We start from the raw sequence: 16,883 nt of genomic DNA, 5'->3' as shown, positions 1-16,883 counted from the left end.
AGTGCACGACAGAGAACCTTCCAGCCTGGCCAGAAAGTCCTCCTTCTCCTGCCCACTGAAGAGAATAAGTTGCTGGCGAAGTGGCAGGGTCCTTACAGCATCAGCAGACAGTTGGGGCCTACCACCTATGAGCTGGAGATGCCAGAGAGGAGGAAGAAGCGGCAAGCGTTCCACGTCAACCTCCTGAAAGAGTGGAATGAAAGGGAGGCACCACCTAGTCCACAGCTGTTGGTGCAGGCCGTGAAGGAAGAGGAGGACACCCCTGAGCAATTCTTCCCGACCGAACAGCCAGCTGGGACATTGGACTTGTCCCATCTAACCCGTCAGCAGCAGCAAGAGATACAGGCCATTGTTCCTGAAGGCCTGCTCAGTGACCAGCCGGGGTACACACCGGTGGCAGAGCACCCCATCCGTCTGAAAGACTCTACACCCGCCAGACAACGGATGTACAGAGTTCCAGAGCGCCTGTTACCTGCTCTCCGGGAGGAGCTTCAGGTCATGCAGAGACTGGGGGTGATTGAGCGTTCGGAGAGTGCCTGGAGCAGCCCAGTGGTCCTTGTGCCGAAGAAGGACGGCACAATGCGCTTCTGCATTGACTTCCGCCAGGTGAACGCTCAGTCACACTTCGACGCCTACCCCATGCCCCGACTTGAAGACCTCATCGAGCGTCTGGGAGGCGCCCAGTACATTACCACGCTGGACCTTAGCAAGGGGTACTGGCAGGTGCCCCTGGCAAAAGAAGCAAGACCCTACACCGCCTTCAGGACACCCCAGGGCCTCTTTCAATTCACGGTGATGCCCTTCGGCCTGCAGGGGGCGCCTGCAACATTCCAGCGCCTGATGGACCGGGTGCTGGACGGCACCGGCGCCTTCGCGGGTGCTTATCTTGATGACATCATCATCTACAGCAGCAGTTGGGCGGAGCATGTGCAGCACCTGGCCGAGGTGTTGCACCGCATTCACCAAGCGGGGTTGACCATCCAGCCCAACAAGTGTGCCTTTGTTCAGCAAGAGGTGCGCTACCTGGGGCACATTGTTGGACGCGGAGTCATCAAGCCTCAACAAGACAAGCTCCAGGCAATCCGGGACTGCCCGCGGCCAGAGACCAAGAAGGGGGTCCGCTCTTTCTTGGGGCTCGCAGGGTGGTACCGGAGGTTCGTCCCCAACTTTGCCACCAGAGCAGCCCCTCTCACCAATCTCACCAGGAAGTCTGGCTCAGTCCGAGTCAGGTGGGAGGACCAGCATGAAACGGCCTTCAACGACCTGAAGGAGGCCCTCTGCAGCGGGCCAGTACTGCAGAGTCCAGACTTCAAGCAGCCGATGACCGTCCAGACTGACGCCTCCGGTGTTGGTCTGGGGGCCGTGCTCCTTCAAGGTGAAGGAGATCAGCAGCGACCTGTGGCTTACATAAGCCGCAAACTTTTTCCAAGAGAGACAAGGTACTCTGCTGTTGAATTGGAGTGCCTTGCTGTGAAATGGGCCCTGGACTCCTTTCGTTACTATCTCTTGGGTCGACAGTTTGTTTTAGAGACTGACCACCGGGCCTTGAAGTGGCTCGGGCAGATGAAAGACACAAATACCCGCATCACCCGTTGGTTTTTGGCCTTGCAGCCATACAGTTTCCAGGTCCGCTATCGGGCGGGCACGCAGAATGCAGTGGCGGATTATCTGTCTCGCCACCCAAGTGGCGAGCCTCCAGAGGAAGGGGGAAATGTGAAAAGGCAGCCCTCCCTTTTCACAAATGCCACAGAACAGCACGCTACAATGTAGCTGGCTAACGTCACACACACCTGCACACACCTCCATACACAAGCGCGCACACACGAATCTGAGACTTTCACTCGCGGAGCCGGCAACCGCATATGAGAGCTCTTTGTCACGCCAACACTCCAAAAACTTTCAGTACTTACCTGAGTGACCAGCCATCGCAGCGTTCGGTGAGGTACCCGCCGATATCGCTCCATAATCCCATACCGCTCCAGTTTCCACACATTGCACACACAAACACAAACGCACGCACACACACTTCCTGGTCCGACAACTTCTCCTCCCCTGGGAAACACGAACTGTGGGTAGGGGAATAATTTATGTCTCATTCAGCCAATCAGAGGCTTTGATTACCTGACGGGGTGAAACTGAGTGTTTGATGCATTTAAAATGCTATTTTTAGGTGTAATGTTGATGTAATGAGAAATGTGTTTTATTGAATGTATGCATACAGTAATGTGGTTAATGTAGATTGCTTAGGCATGTAATTTAACAGTGAAAATGAAGTAGTGCATTGTTTCAGCTGTACCTTTTTTTTTCTTGCATAGTGGTCTCATCCAATCAGTCAGTGATTTAGTCCAGTAGGCATGCAATTTGCCAATTATGTCTGTTTGTATAAAAACCCTACTTTTTCCTCAGTTTGTGGGTTGGATGCTAGGAGAAAGGTTGGTGCCTGAGACTGTCGTGTTCAAAAGAGGTATTGCTCTCTGTGCTTAGATTTATTATTAGTTATTATTTTGAACAACCATCGTGTTGATTTTGTTTATGTTTTGGAAAGTCTTTTTGTTACTGCACTTTTTGGTTAGAGCACTGTAAATAAATATACACCACGTCATTTGCACTGGACCTCCTTGTTGAGTGCTTTCATTCCATTTGGGTGGCCATCCTGCAGTGAAACCTGAGCCAGAGGGCTCACCAGTTTCACAATAGGGAAGAAACGAGCTGCTTAGCATAGGTCTGTACTCAGAGTGCCTTTGTGGTTCCAGTTCTCCTGAAAACCCTAACAAACAGAACCTCTAAACATGTACGGCCAAAATCTATAACACCCAACAAGACCCAATGTGTCCACTTTAAATTCAAGAATTAAAAGTGAAATAGCTTATTAGTCAAAATCAAAAAATTGAAATAGGTTGGGCAGAGAGGCCCTGTGTACATTTTATGGAGGGGAAGGTTATTCTAGACTTGAATGATATATTTTAAGATGTTTGGGGGAAATCCTAAGTAATTTCTGTAAGTTAACTCTTCCCATGAAGTTTTGCATTCACCATTTCCTCAGACAGATGGGGCAGGAAGCACATGTAAAACACACACAAAAAAATCTAAAAGTTTTAGTCGTCTACCAGCATATACATCGAAAAAGCTGCATTAGTACCATTGAGATAAAAAAAAAAATGCTAGTGATATACATTGGCAAATTATTGCCAGTGGGTCAAAATGGGTTAAGATTATAATAAACCCTTGTGTTCCCAAGAGGCCACTTTGTTATATATACACACTCTGCCATATTTTTTTTTTATCAAATACGCTCAATATATTGATATACATCAACTTTTATGATTTTTTTGGAGAAAATCTTCAGGAAAAATTCCTCAATTATAATTTACTAGCATTATAATGGGCAGGAGTTACATAGAATGCCCCCCTTAAAGGTCAATTTGGAGATCAATTAGTTTATCTTTGTTAAAAGTAAATCTGGGTTTTATATCCTTTGGGTGTCTTTAGTTACTAAATATTTTTAACGTAATAACACAATTAACAATTACACTAATGTAAAAAGATTTTTCAACCTGGCCACCTGGTCCTTGGAAGAGTGGGTGTTTTTAAAGCACTTTCGTGTCCCTGTCCTATCGAACCCCCGCAAACTAATTTACAAAACAATGGTGATAAACTGGGCTGTTCACAGCCTCGTTGGGACCACCTTGGGATTTAAAGGAATGAGTGGCCTTTTGCACCATCTGGTAATTCTAGTACTAAAACCACCTTTAGAAGAATAATAAAAAAAAAAGACAGAAAAAAAACCCCATAAACTTCTGTACATCAGTCACTCATATCTATTAAAGATAATTAGAAATTACAATTTCAATTTTGCATCACTTCCAAAATAAAGTCAACAGGTGTTAAAAATCCTGGCTTTAAATGAAGATTATGGGACTGAACCATACAAGCTAAGTCCGTAAAAATTCAAAAAATATCCACTGGACTTGGTTTTCAAGATTTGAAGACGTTTAGCCATCCCTCCAGGAAGCTTTCTCAATTCAAATGTCTGGATCCGCATTGAGTTGAGTCTTATATGGACAAAGCCTTGTATTGCTTGGAAACATGCAATGGTAACCGATGAATGGGTCGTTTAGTTCCATCGTTAGCCTGTAACATCTGAACCTGTCTATGATTCTAGGGGTCGACCCCATTCATCGGTTACCATTGCATGTTTCCAAGCAATACAAGGCTTTGTCCATATAAGACTCAACTCAATGCGGATCCAGACATTTGAATTGAGAAAGCTTCCTGGAGGGATGGCGAAACGTCTTCAAATCTTGAAAACCAAGTTCAGTGGATATTTTTTGAATTTTTACGGAATGACTATGACCTGGATGACTGAGAACCTTCATCAGCATACAAGCTAAGACAAAGGACGCAAGACAAACTGTCTGAAATAAAATGGTTTTTATTGTTTAGCCATGTCATAACCTCCTCAAAATAAACAGCAGGACTACTACCGTTTGTCGACCTAGCTACCATTGATAGAACATAAAACTTCTGTCAGGTCACCAACAATAGCGTTATTTTTATTTTTTTTCCGTTCCCATCAGACATCCAATGATGGCATACAAAATAGCTGTTAACCTACCAGTGATACTGTATATAAAAACACTTGTTTGTAGATTTATCCCCTCCCCCCTCAATTTCTCCCATTTAGAACATTTGACATTGACATATTTGTATGCTTAAACAAGCACATAATAAGAGTGCATAATTCTCCATTTTTGAGATTATATAAAAAAAACTACACAATGTTACACTTTAAGTCAGAGTACATATCAATTGATTATTAGTGTTCTACACATTCGACCATAACCAAAGGAACATTGTATATCACTATAACTTAACACTACATGTAATATACGTTCTTAAAAAAAAATACAAATGATTAGCATTGAAGAGAAAATGAAGATGGATAGTGCGAAGGCAAGCTGGGTCTGTACCATATAATGAGTAATACAAAAAGAAATAAAAAATAGAATAAGAAAAGTAGAAACGAAAAAAAAAAAAAAAACTAATACAGGCAAGGCTAAAACATGTGTTTCACACTTTTAAAGATCAACCTCATGTGCACTCATCCAAACAGATAACCTCCTCTTAAACCTCCTGAATGATATCTTTGATACTTGGAAATTCTGGTTTCATCCCTGCTTCAACTTGCTCAAACAATCCTGTGGCAACCATCTTTGATTTTTCTTTTTCCTTGTGTCAGGCACTTTCCAAGACCTCTTTTTCCTCGCGTTACCTTTAACACTCGACAGGGCAATCGTAATGCTGCTTCAGACAATACAGGACAGTCACAATGCAGGTTCTATTGGAAAATGACTGCAAAAAAACAGGACAAGATTAAATTAATAAGCTACATACCAATGCTGATGACGTCTAAGATCTATAGTCCATCTTACCAATCCTAAAGGTCGGTGTCAAACCAGGCCAGCTGGTTGCTGTCCATTAGTTCCTGGGTGTGGCCAAGATCTGGCAGAGGATCAGTATGGTTACCCAGGTCAGGCAGTGCATCAGCATGGTAGTCTGCACCTTCCATCATGGGGTCTAACAGAGTGTCCTGGCCATAAGCTGCTGGGTAAGCCCGATACGCTCCGTCTGAAAAGCAAAAACAAAATCAACAAAATTTAATAAATACAATATTATGTCATTACTGTTGGTTCCATGTTAAATAGCTGGTTTTATTTGTCAGGAAGGATGTACAGTAAGGAAACTGTTTAGTTACTTTAGTTTTTCTATGCAGTTCAATACTGAAAGAGAGAAGTCTCAGTGAAGAAATAAAAGTAAAGTTATTTTCAGTGTAAAAAACTACTTAAAATCTTTAGACACGCAGGCCATGTGGAACAACACAAGAGTGAAGTTCATGGAAAGACACACACGCAAAAAAAATAAAAAAAATTGTAGACTCACCATCTTGCCTGAAAGCCAGAGGGTCTCCCTGTGCTGCCATATCCAGTCCAAGGTCTCCAGTCTAAAGAGACAAACACCAATTAGAGAACTGGTGGAGATAAGATAGCCATGTCTAAATACATCAATTCCAGATTATTTAGCTCTGCAGGTTAAATTAAACTGTTCTTCTAAGCTGCCCTGAGACCAAAGTGTACAGCTACCAACCTTAAAGGCCATGAACCTGATTTCATTTTAATCTCTCTTTTTACATGCTATATTGTGTGGCAGAAAAAAAAAATTGTATGAAAATAAATAAATAAATTGTACATTAATTGCACATATGAAGGAGTCCATGCATTTCTAGTGTAGGGTTGTAACGTTAACGTGTTTTCTCCAAGCCCAAGCAAGGCACTGCTTTTAAGAGAAGCATGGCAGCGACCGACAGGAAAGTTTTTGTTTATGTAAATCTGGGTCCAGCCTGCAAGAGGTGGAGAGCTTTCCGGTGATGCATCAGACTGAGGCCCCGTCCACACGAAGACGAGCCCTGGCCTAAACGCACAAATTTTTCACCAAACCAGCCTCTCATCCACACGAAGCCGGCGTTTCGGGGGTCTGTAAACGATCTTTTTTTATTCAGCCTTCAGAGTGGGAAGATTTCGAAACGCCGTTTTCGCGTTTCCATCTTTACGCTCTAACCGCATATTTTTTTTTTACACGCATGCGTCATAGCGTCGCCTCTAAACACGCATGCGCGACACATCACAACAACAATGGCGCCGTTGCTGCTAATGCTACTCACCCTGCTGTCGGGCTTACAACAGAATCTTCTTCTTCTGGAATATCTCCAGGAAGAACAGAGCAATATCGACGACATAGTTCAGCACCTGAATTTGACTTAACCACGAAAATGGATCCGCAGGGCAACCATGTATAAATATTAGTGCGCATGCCCAACATTTCGTCGCTTATTTTTGCTTTGGCACCACAGCGCCACTTACAGGCCTTGCATACATTTTGCAGCGTTTTCATGCATTCGTGTGGACGCTCACATTTATTTTACGTCTCCGTCTTTACGGCAAACGTTTTGGAAAACATCAGCGTTTCGTGTTCGTTTTGACTTCGTGTGGACGGGGCCTGAATTTGAAGTTGAAAATGGCCGCAATTCTCCTAGAACAAGAGTCTGCATCTCTTCTTGGTTTCTTTTAATATATTGTGTAAGAGATTAAACAAATATTTATGTTTCCAATGCTTCCAATTTTTTTTTTAATAATTAATACATTTAAACAATAAATTTAAACATTTCTGTCAAAGAAAATTTGAGTCATGGACTGAAACACATGTTTTAGTGTGGGGGGGTGTCAGACAGGTGGCTTTTGTAAACAAAGTGACGCGTGTATCATGGGCCATGGATCCAAAAGAGGAAAAAAGGAATATAGCTGATAAGAACAGAGGATTTAAAGGAGAATGGACAGAATCATTTGCTTGATTACCAATGCTGAAGGATTGCCTGCATGTTTGCTTTGTAATGAGAAGTTGTCAAATAATAGAAAGAGCAATTAGTAAAGGCATTTCCAAACTAGGAAAGTGCCTCAATGGGAGGAGTTAGGGCTGGGGCTTACAGCTCAAATCTAAACTGCTTTTTTTTCTTGGTTTGTGCTTCACACTTCCAGTCTCCAGGGTGAAGGGTATGCAGCCTCTAACAGTCTTTAGAAGGTTAATAAACTGACATTTGAGTTTAAAGTTACAGGCTGAGGAAGTTCACTTTACATTTGTTCCAGCAGACCTACATTAACTTCATCCTCGGGGATAAAATAATCTAGATTTATAATAAAGAACATATAAGACTGCTTATAATTTCTTAAAAACGCAACTCAAATACTTTGCACTACCTTTACTTTGTTAATGACGCAGTCAGTGCATTTTAGAAGAATGCTTATTTAAAGTCAGTCCTAAGAAATATATTTTTTTTAAAAGTACTTCAGAGAGAGAAATGAAAACATCACTTTGTTAGACAATGCACTAAATCTTTGTTCTCCTGTGGAGCTTAGAAGAATCTTAGTTCCGTTAAGCTTCATTACAAGTGTTTCATTAACTTTGTTACTGCTGAGATTCATTGGAGTATTGAATTTGTCTTATCTTAGCATTTAGTCAGTAAGGGTGCATACATCATTCCAGGCCATGGGCTCAGTCCTGAACAGTGAGCTGGTTAACTCTACAGACAGGCGTTTCTTGTAGTCCTGGGGTTTGTCTTCAGACATGCGGAACAGGACAGCCGCAGCATATGTGGCTATAAGAGAACAAAAGGAAAACAATCAAGCAACCCCAAACACAAATAGAACAGTGAGTGAACAGTTATCTCTGAGTATACTCACCAACACCCTCATTACGGGAATGCAGCAGCTCTGTGAGAGGTGCAGTGGCCCCCTCTGCTTCAATAGCCTCGGCAGCCTCCTTGTCCTGAGCCAGTTCACACAGAACACCTGCTGCAACACGCTGGATATTTTCCACTGGAGAATACAACAACTGGACAAGAAAACAGAAGGGGGGAAAAAAAGTAAGTTTTTTGTTGTTTTAAAATAAAGTAAATCTTAGATGTTGGGGGGTCCTACCTGGACAAAGAGTGGAATGGTGTTGAGCCCTCTGATTACAATCCTGTTGTGGACATCCCGGGCCAGGATGTGCAGAGCTCCTGTGCAGCCTTCAACTATTTCCTCCATACGCACACCCTCCTGGATAGCAGGAAGACAATTTAAATATGAGGAGGGTAAAAACAAATGTAAATGAAAAGAAAAGTTGGATTAAATTCCATACCACAAATTGCTGCTGGTTGCCCCCCATGCTTGTGCGTCTCTGGGTGTCCTGATGTGCTCGAACAAGCAGTTGGACAAGTCGGGGGATGGCACCCTGCTCCCGCAAAGCGCTGTGATTGGCCGGGCACAGGGCTAGGTTGCGAATAAGACCAACTGTTGCCTATACAGAAGATGAATAGCACTTTTTAGAATTAAAATGAATGTTGTTTGTCTGGTTAATTTAAAAGTGTGAAATTGTAAAATGACCTTGATTAGTGGCCAGTGGGAAGGTGGGTGCAGCAGCTTAACAACCACAGGCAGTCCGTAGTGAAGGCGCACAGCATTCTGGGCCATCTCTGCATCCTGGTGGCGGGAAGTCAGGTGACGCAGGGCGCACACAGCCGGCTCTGTGATATCTTCTCTGTCTCCAGCTCGCAGCACAGTTCGGACCAAAGCCTCGATGCCACCAACCTTACAAGACCATCCACGTGTTGATGTTGTAAATCACTAAAAGTTAAATTAAATCTCAGCTGAATAGTTACACAGTCCATACCTGGCAGACCATGAGTTTGTTGCTGTAATTGTTGCAGGTCAGGTTAGAGAGGATGCCTGCAGCACATGTCACCACATTGATGTCATCACTGCCCAACAGTTGGACAAGGGTACCCAGGAGACCCTCCATCCCTTCCTAGAGTAGAGAATAAATACATGCAACTCAACTTAAAGATAGAATGTTTTTTTATTCTATACTAAATTAAATCTCTAGTAAATGCTCTGATCCCAGCTATATGATAGATAGCATTATACTTCATGGACTGGAACCATCTCTGACATGCTGATACTTTTTAAAAAAGAAAATAATTTTCAACCCTCTGGAAAAATAAAAAAGTGAAGATAAAAGTATAAAGGGAAAATAAATGCCTCATAAACATCCCAAGGTACAAATAGCTTCTCTTCAGTTTGGCTGCAGACATAATCCTGACTCATTTGTAAATATCCGATATTTAGTGCTAAAGCTAATATGAGATGCTAACATATTTATAATATTGTGCATACTTATGGTAAACATTACCAACTGTAAGCATTAGTTTCAATGGCTTATGGTTGTAGAAATGTAGAAACTCATAATTCTTAAATCCATAACATTACCTTTTCACTATTGTGAAACTCTGATGCTTAACAATTTAGTAACTTCATAAACCTAATATTTGTTTGACCAATCAATGTTACTCTGGGGTTGCTGAGGAAAAGTTTGAGACATCATACGATCTAAAGGGATCAGGGATTTTTTTTTCCTTTTAGGCAAGTTCTCTGTTTTGTTTTATTTCCAAGAGCAATTAGTAAATTATTTGATGACAGAAAGATTGGCTGTTTAAAAAAAAAAAACACACACACAAAAAAAAAAAAAACAGAGCAGCAAACTCAACAACTCCCTGTTGTTAAACTAGAACAACATTGGTGAGGTAATTAGTAATATTACTAATAAAAGGATCTCCACAGAAAATACAGCTCTATTTTTCCTATTGGTTTCCTAAATCTTTTCACTTAGGTTTGATGTCCTTTTCAAACAATATCAGAGGGTTCTCTATTCAGCAGAAACTTTCATACAGAGATCTTCACTGTCTTTATAACACCACCAACCGTATAATTAGTAAGAACGCAGATCGGATTCATTATTTTCAAGCAGGCTGCTGATTAACCAGGACCAGTTAGATGTACTACAGCTTTTTACCTGTTTAGTGGCAGCATCTGAGAGATTCCTCAGAGTCCAGAGGCAGTTCTGAACCAGTCGCTGGCTGGGGTCAGTGAGATGAAGGCCCAAAGCTTGCATTCCACCTAGAAGATCAATATTAGACAATTATGATAATTAAATCATAACTTTGGTATATAATATACCCTATTATTAAACCTATACAGAGCCATTGTGATAATTGTTTGATTTGTGTTTTAAGTACCCGCTTCTACAATAGCAGGCTTGTTGCTCGAGCAGACAGAGAGCACTTTAAGCACTCTGCTTGTGGTCCAAAGTAGTTTCTCATATGTGAAAGTCCTCATTATGTTGACCAGGGCTTGAGGTCCTCCGCTGGCCAGAATGATGAGCTAAAAAAAAAAAAAAAAAAGTTTAACCATTAGCTATTGTAGGAAGATTAAGTTGTAAATGGACACAAAAAATATTCTTTTCCTATTTAATTAAAAATATTAAACATCTGCTGGATGAAAAATGATGGATCATTTGGTACCTTGCTTTCCTGATTGCCATATGCTAGAATCTGCAGACAATCAGTAGTGATGGCCAAGAACTTGACATTGGTGTTAGACAACAGGGCTACCATCTTCTGCAGCCCTCCAGCCAGGCGCACCGCCATTTTGGCCCCTTCCTGGTGCAGTAACAGGTTGTGGAGTGTAGTGATTGCGTAGAACAAAACGCTGTCCACTGGGGAGCTGAAGAACAAACGTGACAGTGAATCGTGACTTAGAGATGAAAACAACTGATGTGGCTGTGACAGAAACAAGTATTCAGAATTTTAATTCTCTTTAATAAGGCTGCAAAACATTTTATCAAACATTCTGATTCTCAGTTTTTCCATGTAACGCTTTACATGCGCAGTAAATAGAACATTTTGTCAACGACAGATAGCAGCTAAATGAATATCTAACACAAAGTTAATAAGTGTGTTGCCAAAATGATGCTTCAATGCGTCGTATGCATGTCTGTCCACCCAATCAGACCAGCAATGGAAATTGTTGCCAAGTCAAATCAGACAGCGGACGCAACACGAGAGAAACTTCAACATTCAAAGACCTCTATACCCCTTTATTCGATTACAGCCCAGGTGTCAATCTATAAAAATCATAAGTAAGTAGTTCACCCCATTGTCTTTACTCCTACCTTTGGTTCAAACACAGTAAGAAACATGATGCAGGAAAGAAGTCAAACACAGGTGCTGCCTCCTACAGGTCTTAACCCGCCCTGCAGTCGAGTGTTTTGGCTGCAAGTTTAGTCCTTTTATGAGCTTTTAAACAATCACCTTAGATGTTCAGAAACGTGTGTTGACATTTTGTGTCATACCTCTCCCAACTGACCTTCTCATCTATAATAGAATAGTTTGGAGGGGGTAGTCCTAGAAAACTGCTTGACACTGCAAACAACAAAGCTTGGTGGCAAGTAGGTTTTAAAACTTATATCTCGATATATTTCTTAAATTTAGTCGATATGATTGTATCTCAATATCGATATAAACAAAATAAAATCCTAGGAAATACTGCGAGGAATGCTTACGACAGAAGGTTCTACATCCGTATAACAATTATTTTGCCATGTTTATAAAATTCTTCTGCTATAATATGTCAGAAACCTCTGCTTAAAAAAAATCCTACTGTTAGGATAATTAGCATTGCAGATATGTCAAAGTCAGTGGGGAAAAAAAAGAACCAAGGCTTGGTTGTTGAACACATAAAAAACAGCAACTATAGGAGACATATTGCACCAGAAACATTTATCCATAGATTGGGGGGGGGGGGGGGGGGGGGGGGGGGGCGGTTGTCATTTAGTGCACTATATGCACTAAATGACAAGCGTTACAGCATATAATTCAACTTCTCCTCTCAGTCGCATAAAAAAAAAAAAAAAGTAAAAATTAGATCAGAAACATTTTACTATTCCAAGTATTGCAGCAAACTCACAATTTTCTTGTTACCCCCGCCAAGGAGGTTATGATTTTAGCTGAGTTTGTGTTTGTCTGTCCATCTGTAAGTGTACTGGATAATTTGGAAAATTCTGAACAGATTTTAAATGGCCTCGCTCGAAGTCTTGATATGCTGCTCAAAAAACAAAAAGTGCAGACACACAGTGTGTCTTATTTATAAACCTCTGAAAGTATTTTACGGATTTTTTTTACAGAAAGTTGCACCTCATGCCAACGAACAATTTCAATCTGGTAACGATCCAGATCATGGGAGAGTTTTAGTTATAGTTGTAAGTCACAATATGGGGGGAAATTTGTTTTTTGGCAGAGGTCTGTGCTCTGAGTGCTTTTCTAGTTTTAAAGTTTGTCTGAAGATTCAGCTATCTGTGAAATATAATAGAGCCATTATTTGGATTAGGGAAAAACTGACAAAACATGACTTACAGCAGCAAAAGAGTATGATGTCACAATCAGTGGACTTTTTCTAATAATCAAAAAAGCTCAGCAGCATCGGATACCGTCACTAAGTAGAACCCAACTTTATTTTCAAGCATGGGATCACCAAAAGCCGCTAACTAGAATCGTACAGTTTTGAGCTGCCAATCAGAAACCCAAGAATTCTGTTTTCATTAGTGAACACATCACACCGAGCTTTACCAATTCATAGTAGCAGACAGGACTCTTTAGTGCTACTGTTGAAACCAAAGGAATCAAACTATGAGTTAAGCCATTATTATTATTGCTGAGGTCTTTGAAATGAATTCACTGAAAGTGCAGAGATATAGGATTACCATTTTAAAAAAGGAAGCTTTAAGACCCAGCGTTTATTCTGATGACCCACATCTTCTGCTTTTAATACATTTTAAGAGTACTTAACAAAAAGAAACATAAAAATAGACTCTTACTTCCATTTGATTTGAGTTCCTAAAGAAATAAAGCCTTTACAGCAGAAAAATCCACAACAGTATTAAAAGGAATGCATTAGCAACCCTTCAGATTTCCTACCCTAGCATCTTGACCAAAGCAGGAATGCCTCCAGATTTGAAGATTGCAAGAAGTCCTTCACGGTGATGGGAAAGGTTGTGCAATGTGCCAGCAGAGCAACGAGCCGTCTCCACATCATTGGTGTTTTGCATGGCACGGACAACTGCGGAAACCATTTGTGGTGAACGCATGAGGGCGTGACGTGATGCCTCCTTCTTTGACAACTGATGCACCATTACTGCAGCTTTGTTCACAACAACCTGAAACAGGAGTTTTTGTTAAGACTGGTAATAAAATGTGGATCTCAAAATTATTAATGAAGCGTTTATTAATAAATTATTTAAGAATCCTTGAGTGATAATTGTTCACAAACCTGGTCCTCATCATTGAGCAATTTTGTGAGCTCAGGTATGGCCCGAGTGGCCAGCTCAGCATCATCCTGATAGTTAATGAGATTAACCACAGCATGCTTTAGCATCTGAGAAGGTTCTGCCAGCCGTTGGACTGCCGTTGGATGGGCAGCATCCAACTGGGTGGGCGGGATTTGAATGCCCTCTTCTAAAGTCTCAGGGAACATAGCTGCACGCACACGCTGGGCTCTGGTCATGGCATAACCTTCAATGTCTAGGAAAAATAAGAGGAAATTACAAATCTGACAAACCTTTGAGTGTTTTCTCCACATTATAATAACCACTATTGATCCTATTTTTTTTCTGAAGTTCAACTTTGTAGTATGTTCACCAGCTTGACAGTCTTTGTTTCTCATACCTGTTGCCTCAGGAGTGAAGGGCTGGTTAAACTCCCAGTCATAGAGCGCTGGATCATCTTCCTCAGCATCAGGGTTCCCTTTGCCACTCAAAGATGGTGCTGTGGTGGTGACGCCAGACTGGATTCCTGAATCTAGATAAGACTGCTGCTGCCACTGGCTCACAGCAGCCTTGCTGTCACCCATAGCCATGTCCAACTCCATCAGATCAGCTAAACAGAAAAATAAAAAAAGACATGAGGAGCAGAAATTCCCATTGGTCTAAATTGAGCAAAAACTGACTAATTTGTGAAAATCTTTCATTGGAAAATTTACATTTTCAGAGTCAAGCTTTAATTTCAGTTTTTTCCCCAAACTCTTCAAAATTGTCTAAAATAGGAATTAGCTATTTAGTAATTGGGCACAACGTGTATTCCCTAAGATCCCCACTTTTCAAAATGTTCAAAGTTAACATGGTTCTTTTTTTACCTTTTTGCCCAACATTCATGAATCTTAAAAGAATGTCACACTGAAAGTTCTCAAATCAAATGAGGGACATTGTTTGAAGTACACCACAAAAAGCAGTATGCTGCAGAATACAACTCATTAAAAAATGCATACAGCTCTGTTAGCAATATTTTTAGATCCACTGGACAGGTACAAGCAGCAAAGATGGTGGAAGGACTTTACCTTCATGACCTCATTGGCAAGTTTTTTTAAGAGGTTTTTTTTTCACGGTCAGATCATTAAACACCTGTAACATGTGCTTGGGTTCTGTGAATAAGTCTGAACCGAGCCTGGTTCTGCTGGAGGTTTCTTCCCGACAAAAGGGAGTTTTTCCCTCTCCACTGTCGCTACAAGCATGCTTAGTGTGAGGGATTGGCTTCGAGTCAATGAAAACAACTGATTTTACCTAGAAAACTTTGAAGCAAAAGTCCTTTGAGATGGAGTGTGTTGTGAACTGGCGCTATATAAATAAACTGAAATGAATTGAATGCAAAGTGTCGTTTGCATTTATCTATATCCCACCGTCTGATAAGCAATATAAGCAATCACTAGTGAAACCATCAAAAATTAATCAAGCAAAAATGTGATATGAGAATGTGCGCTGTGCAGATACATTGTTCCTGAAAAAAACATATTGTGAAAGAATTGACACTTTTATAGGATTTGAAAAATAATTATGGAATTCACAAAATATTCTTATGTGAATTTGACCCCTCAGCCTTTGGTTTTGCAACAATCTTAGTAAACTCTCACACTTAATGTTATTTAATTTGATCTACCAATATTCTAAACAAATAGGAATATTTCCAATCTAAAAACTGAAAGAATAAATCCAATTAATAAACTCCAAATACAGAGATAAATGTTTTGAAGCCGTTTTTTGTTACTCAGAGTAAATACATAACGTAGTAAAGAAAAACTTTCCCCCACTTTTATGCTACATGTGCTTCAACCTAAAATTCCAAAACGCAGTGTTACAGTAACTAATCAACATAAGGACAAATCGAGAACAAGTGCAATGGAGTAAAACTACTTTATAAAAATCACAGAATACCAAAAAAAAAGCTTAAAAATAAGTTTGCGATACTCACACTGGGTAGCCATTGTTCCTGCCTGCCCTCAGCCCGCAAAGCAAATATGTCTGAAAAAAGGGGGTGGAAAGTCATACAAGATTCAAGTAAGACAACATTTAAATGTCATATTTATCAAACTCCTAACCACAGTGTCATGGCATTTCTTCTGCGTAATAATAATAAACCTCCGCCTGCTTGTTTTTTTGTTTGTTTTTCTCTTTTACTGCGCTACCTTTGCCAGGTCTTCCAACGCTTGTTCTGCTAGTTAACGTAGATAGAAGAGGAGGGGGGAATGCCGAGTCTCCACCTCAAACCGAGAGACAGCGAAGCGGTGGGTATTTCCAGGCGAACACAATTCACCATTCAGCGGCATACAACATCAAAGGCATATTTATCCCCCTCCCCCCCTCACCACGTCCAAGTTCCGACCTCGAAGCTCGGTTTCCAATGAGAGACACAACCCCCCCTCTGCCCGCAATCACTTCTACGACTCCTCCTCTCTCATGGAGGCTCCAAATGGGATAATAACAAGCAGACTAATCGAGACAGAGCGATAAACCCTGTCTGTTACACCAACAAGAGTGGTTTAAAACCCGAATAAACGGGAGCGCTTTCAAGAATTAGCCATGAAACGTGCGTAGCTATCCTTACCGTTAGTTAGCTAACTAGCTAGCTAACATAAACAATCAATGGTAAGAGATTGAAACACCCAGCAGAAACTCTCCGCTCTGGGGTGCAGTTAGCGTCACCAGTGGCTGATTTTACCAGTGGGATTTGTTCTGTATCGCTGGAACGGTGACAACTGAGGGGGAACATTAAACATCTGATTCAGGTTTGATTAGCTTAGCTAACCGAGACATACGAAAAGTAGATCCAGGCGCCACCGTTAAAAAAAAAAAACTGCTGTGCTGCTGCCAGCCGAATCAGAAAACCCCACCGGAGCCCCCCCCTCCCCACAGATGACTGCCTTAGCTAAAGCATGAAACTGAGGCGATGTCTGAGCTAAACGTGTGGTCTTTACCAGAGTCGAGCGGCTCCTCCGTAGCTTCTGTTGGGTCGAATGTTATCCTTTTTTTTCCTGGCTGTAAATAGTAAAGGACTGCTAGGTGAACCACCCGTCCTGGTCCAAACCGCACCCGCTTGCTGCGAAGATGCTGCTTCCGCCAGTTGAGTTGAACAT

At 41.4% G+C, this 16,883-nt stretch overlaps 1 protein-coding gene across 3 annotated transcripts; it reads right to left on the bottom strand.

Moving 5' to 3' along the window:
- Positions 1–4,416: 4,416 nt before the first annotated feature.
- LOC119785872 (catenin beta-1-like) lies at positions 4,417–16,883 on the bottom strand. 3 transcript variants are annotated; one of them, XM_038288734.1, is made up of 17 exons: positions 16,725–16,883; positions 15,722–15,771; positions 14,147–14,356; positions 13,752–14,002; positions 13,400–13,638; positions 10,949–11,150; positions 10,664–10,808; positions 10,441–10,544; positions 9,262–9,396; positions 8,976–9,179; positions 8,731–8,889; positions 8,529–8,648; positions 8,292–8,442; positions 8,085–8,206; positions 5,941–6,001; positions 5,433–5,628; positions 4,417–5,352 (listed from the first exon to the last, which is right to left on the bottom strand). In XM_038288734.1, exons 2-16 carry the CDS (start codon positions 15,732–15,734, stop codon positions 5,438–5,440), a joined length of 2,307 nt encoding a protein of 768 aa, XP_038144662.1. In that variant the 5' UTR covers positions 15,735–15,771; positions 16,725–16,883; the 3' UTR covers positions 4,417–5,352; positions 5,433–5,437. The 3 variants fall into 3 exon arrangements, with proteins under 3 accessions (XP_038144662.1, XP_038144663.1, XP_038144664.1); XM_038288735.1 differs by lacking the exon at positions 16,725–16,883 and adding an exon at positions 15,936–16,087; XM_038288736.1 differs by lacking the exon at positions 16,725–16,883 and adding an exon at positions 15,849–15,872.

Source organism: Cyprinodon tularosa, unplaced genomic scaffold, assembly GCF_016077235.1.
Source record: "Cyprinodon tularosa strain WSP-4 unplaced genomic scaffold, ASM1607723v1 ctg26, whole genome shotgun sequence".
Classification (NCBI taxonomy): Eukaryota; Metazoa; Chordata; class Actinopteri; order Cyprinodontiformes; family Cyprinodontidae; genus Cyprinodon; species Cyprinodon tularosa.
Note: the sequence above shows the minus strand (reverse complement) of the source record. Positions and strands in the feature narration are given on the sequence as shown.

Bases quoted from the DNA above. Each gene is read 5' to 3' on its own strand.
- LOC119785872 (XM_038288734.1), bottom strand. The intron at 10,545-10,663 runs GTACTTAAAACA...TTGATCTTCTAG, and splicing joins GCCTGCTATTGTAGAAGCGG to GTGGAATGCAAGCTTTGGGC. The intron at 8,207-8,291 runs GTGAGTATACTC...GTTCTCTTATAG, and splicing joins TTCCCGTAATGAGGGTGTTG to CCACATATGCTGCGGCTGTC.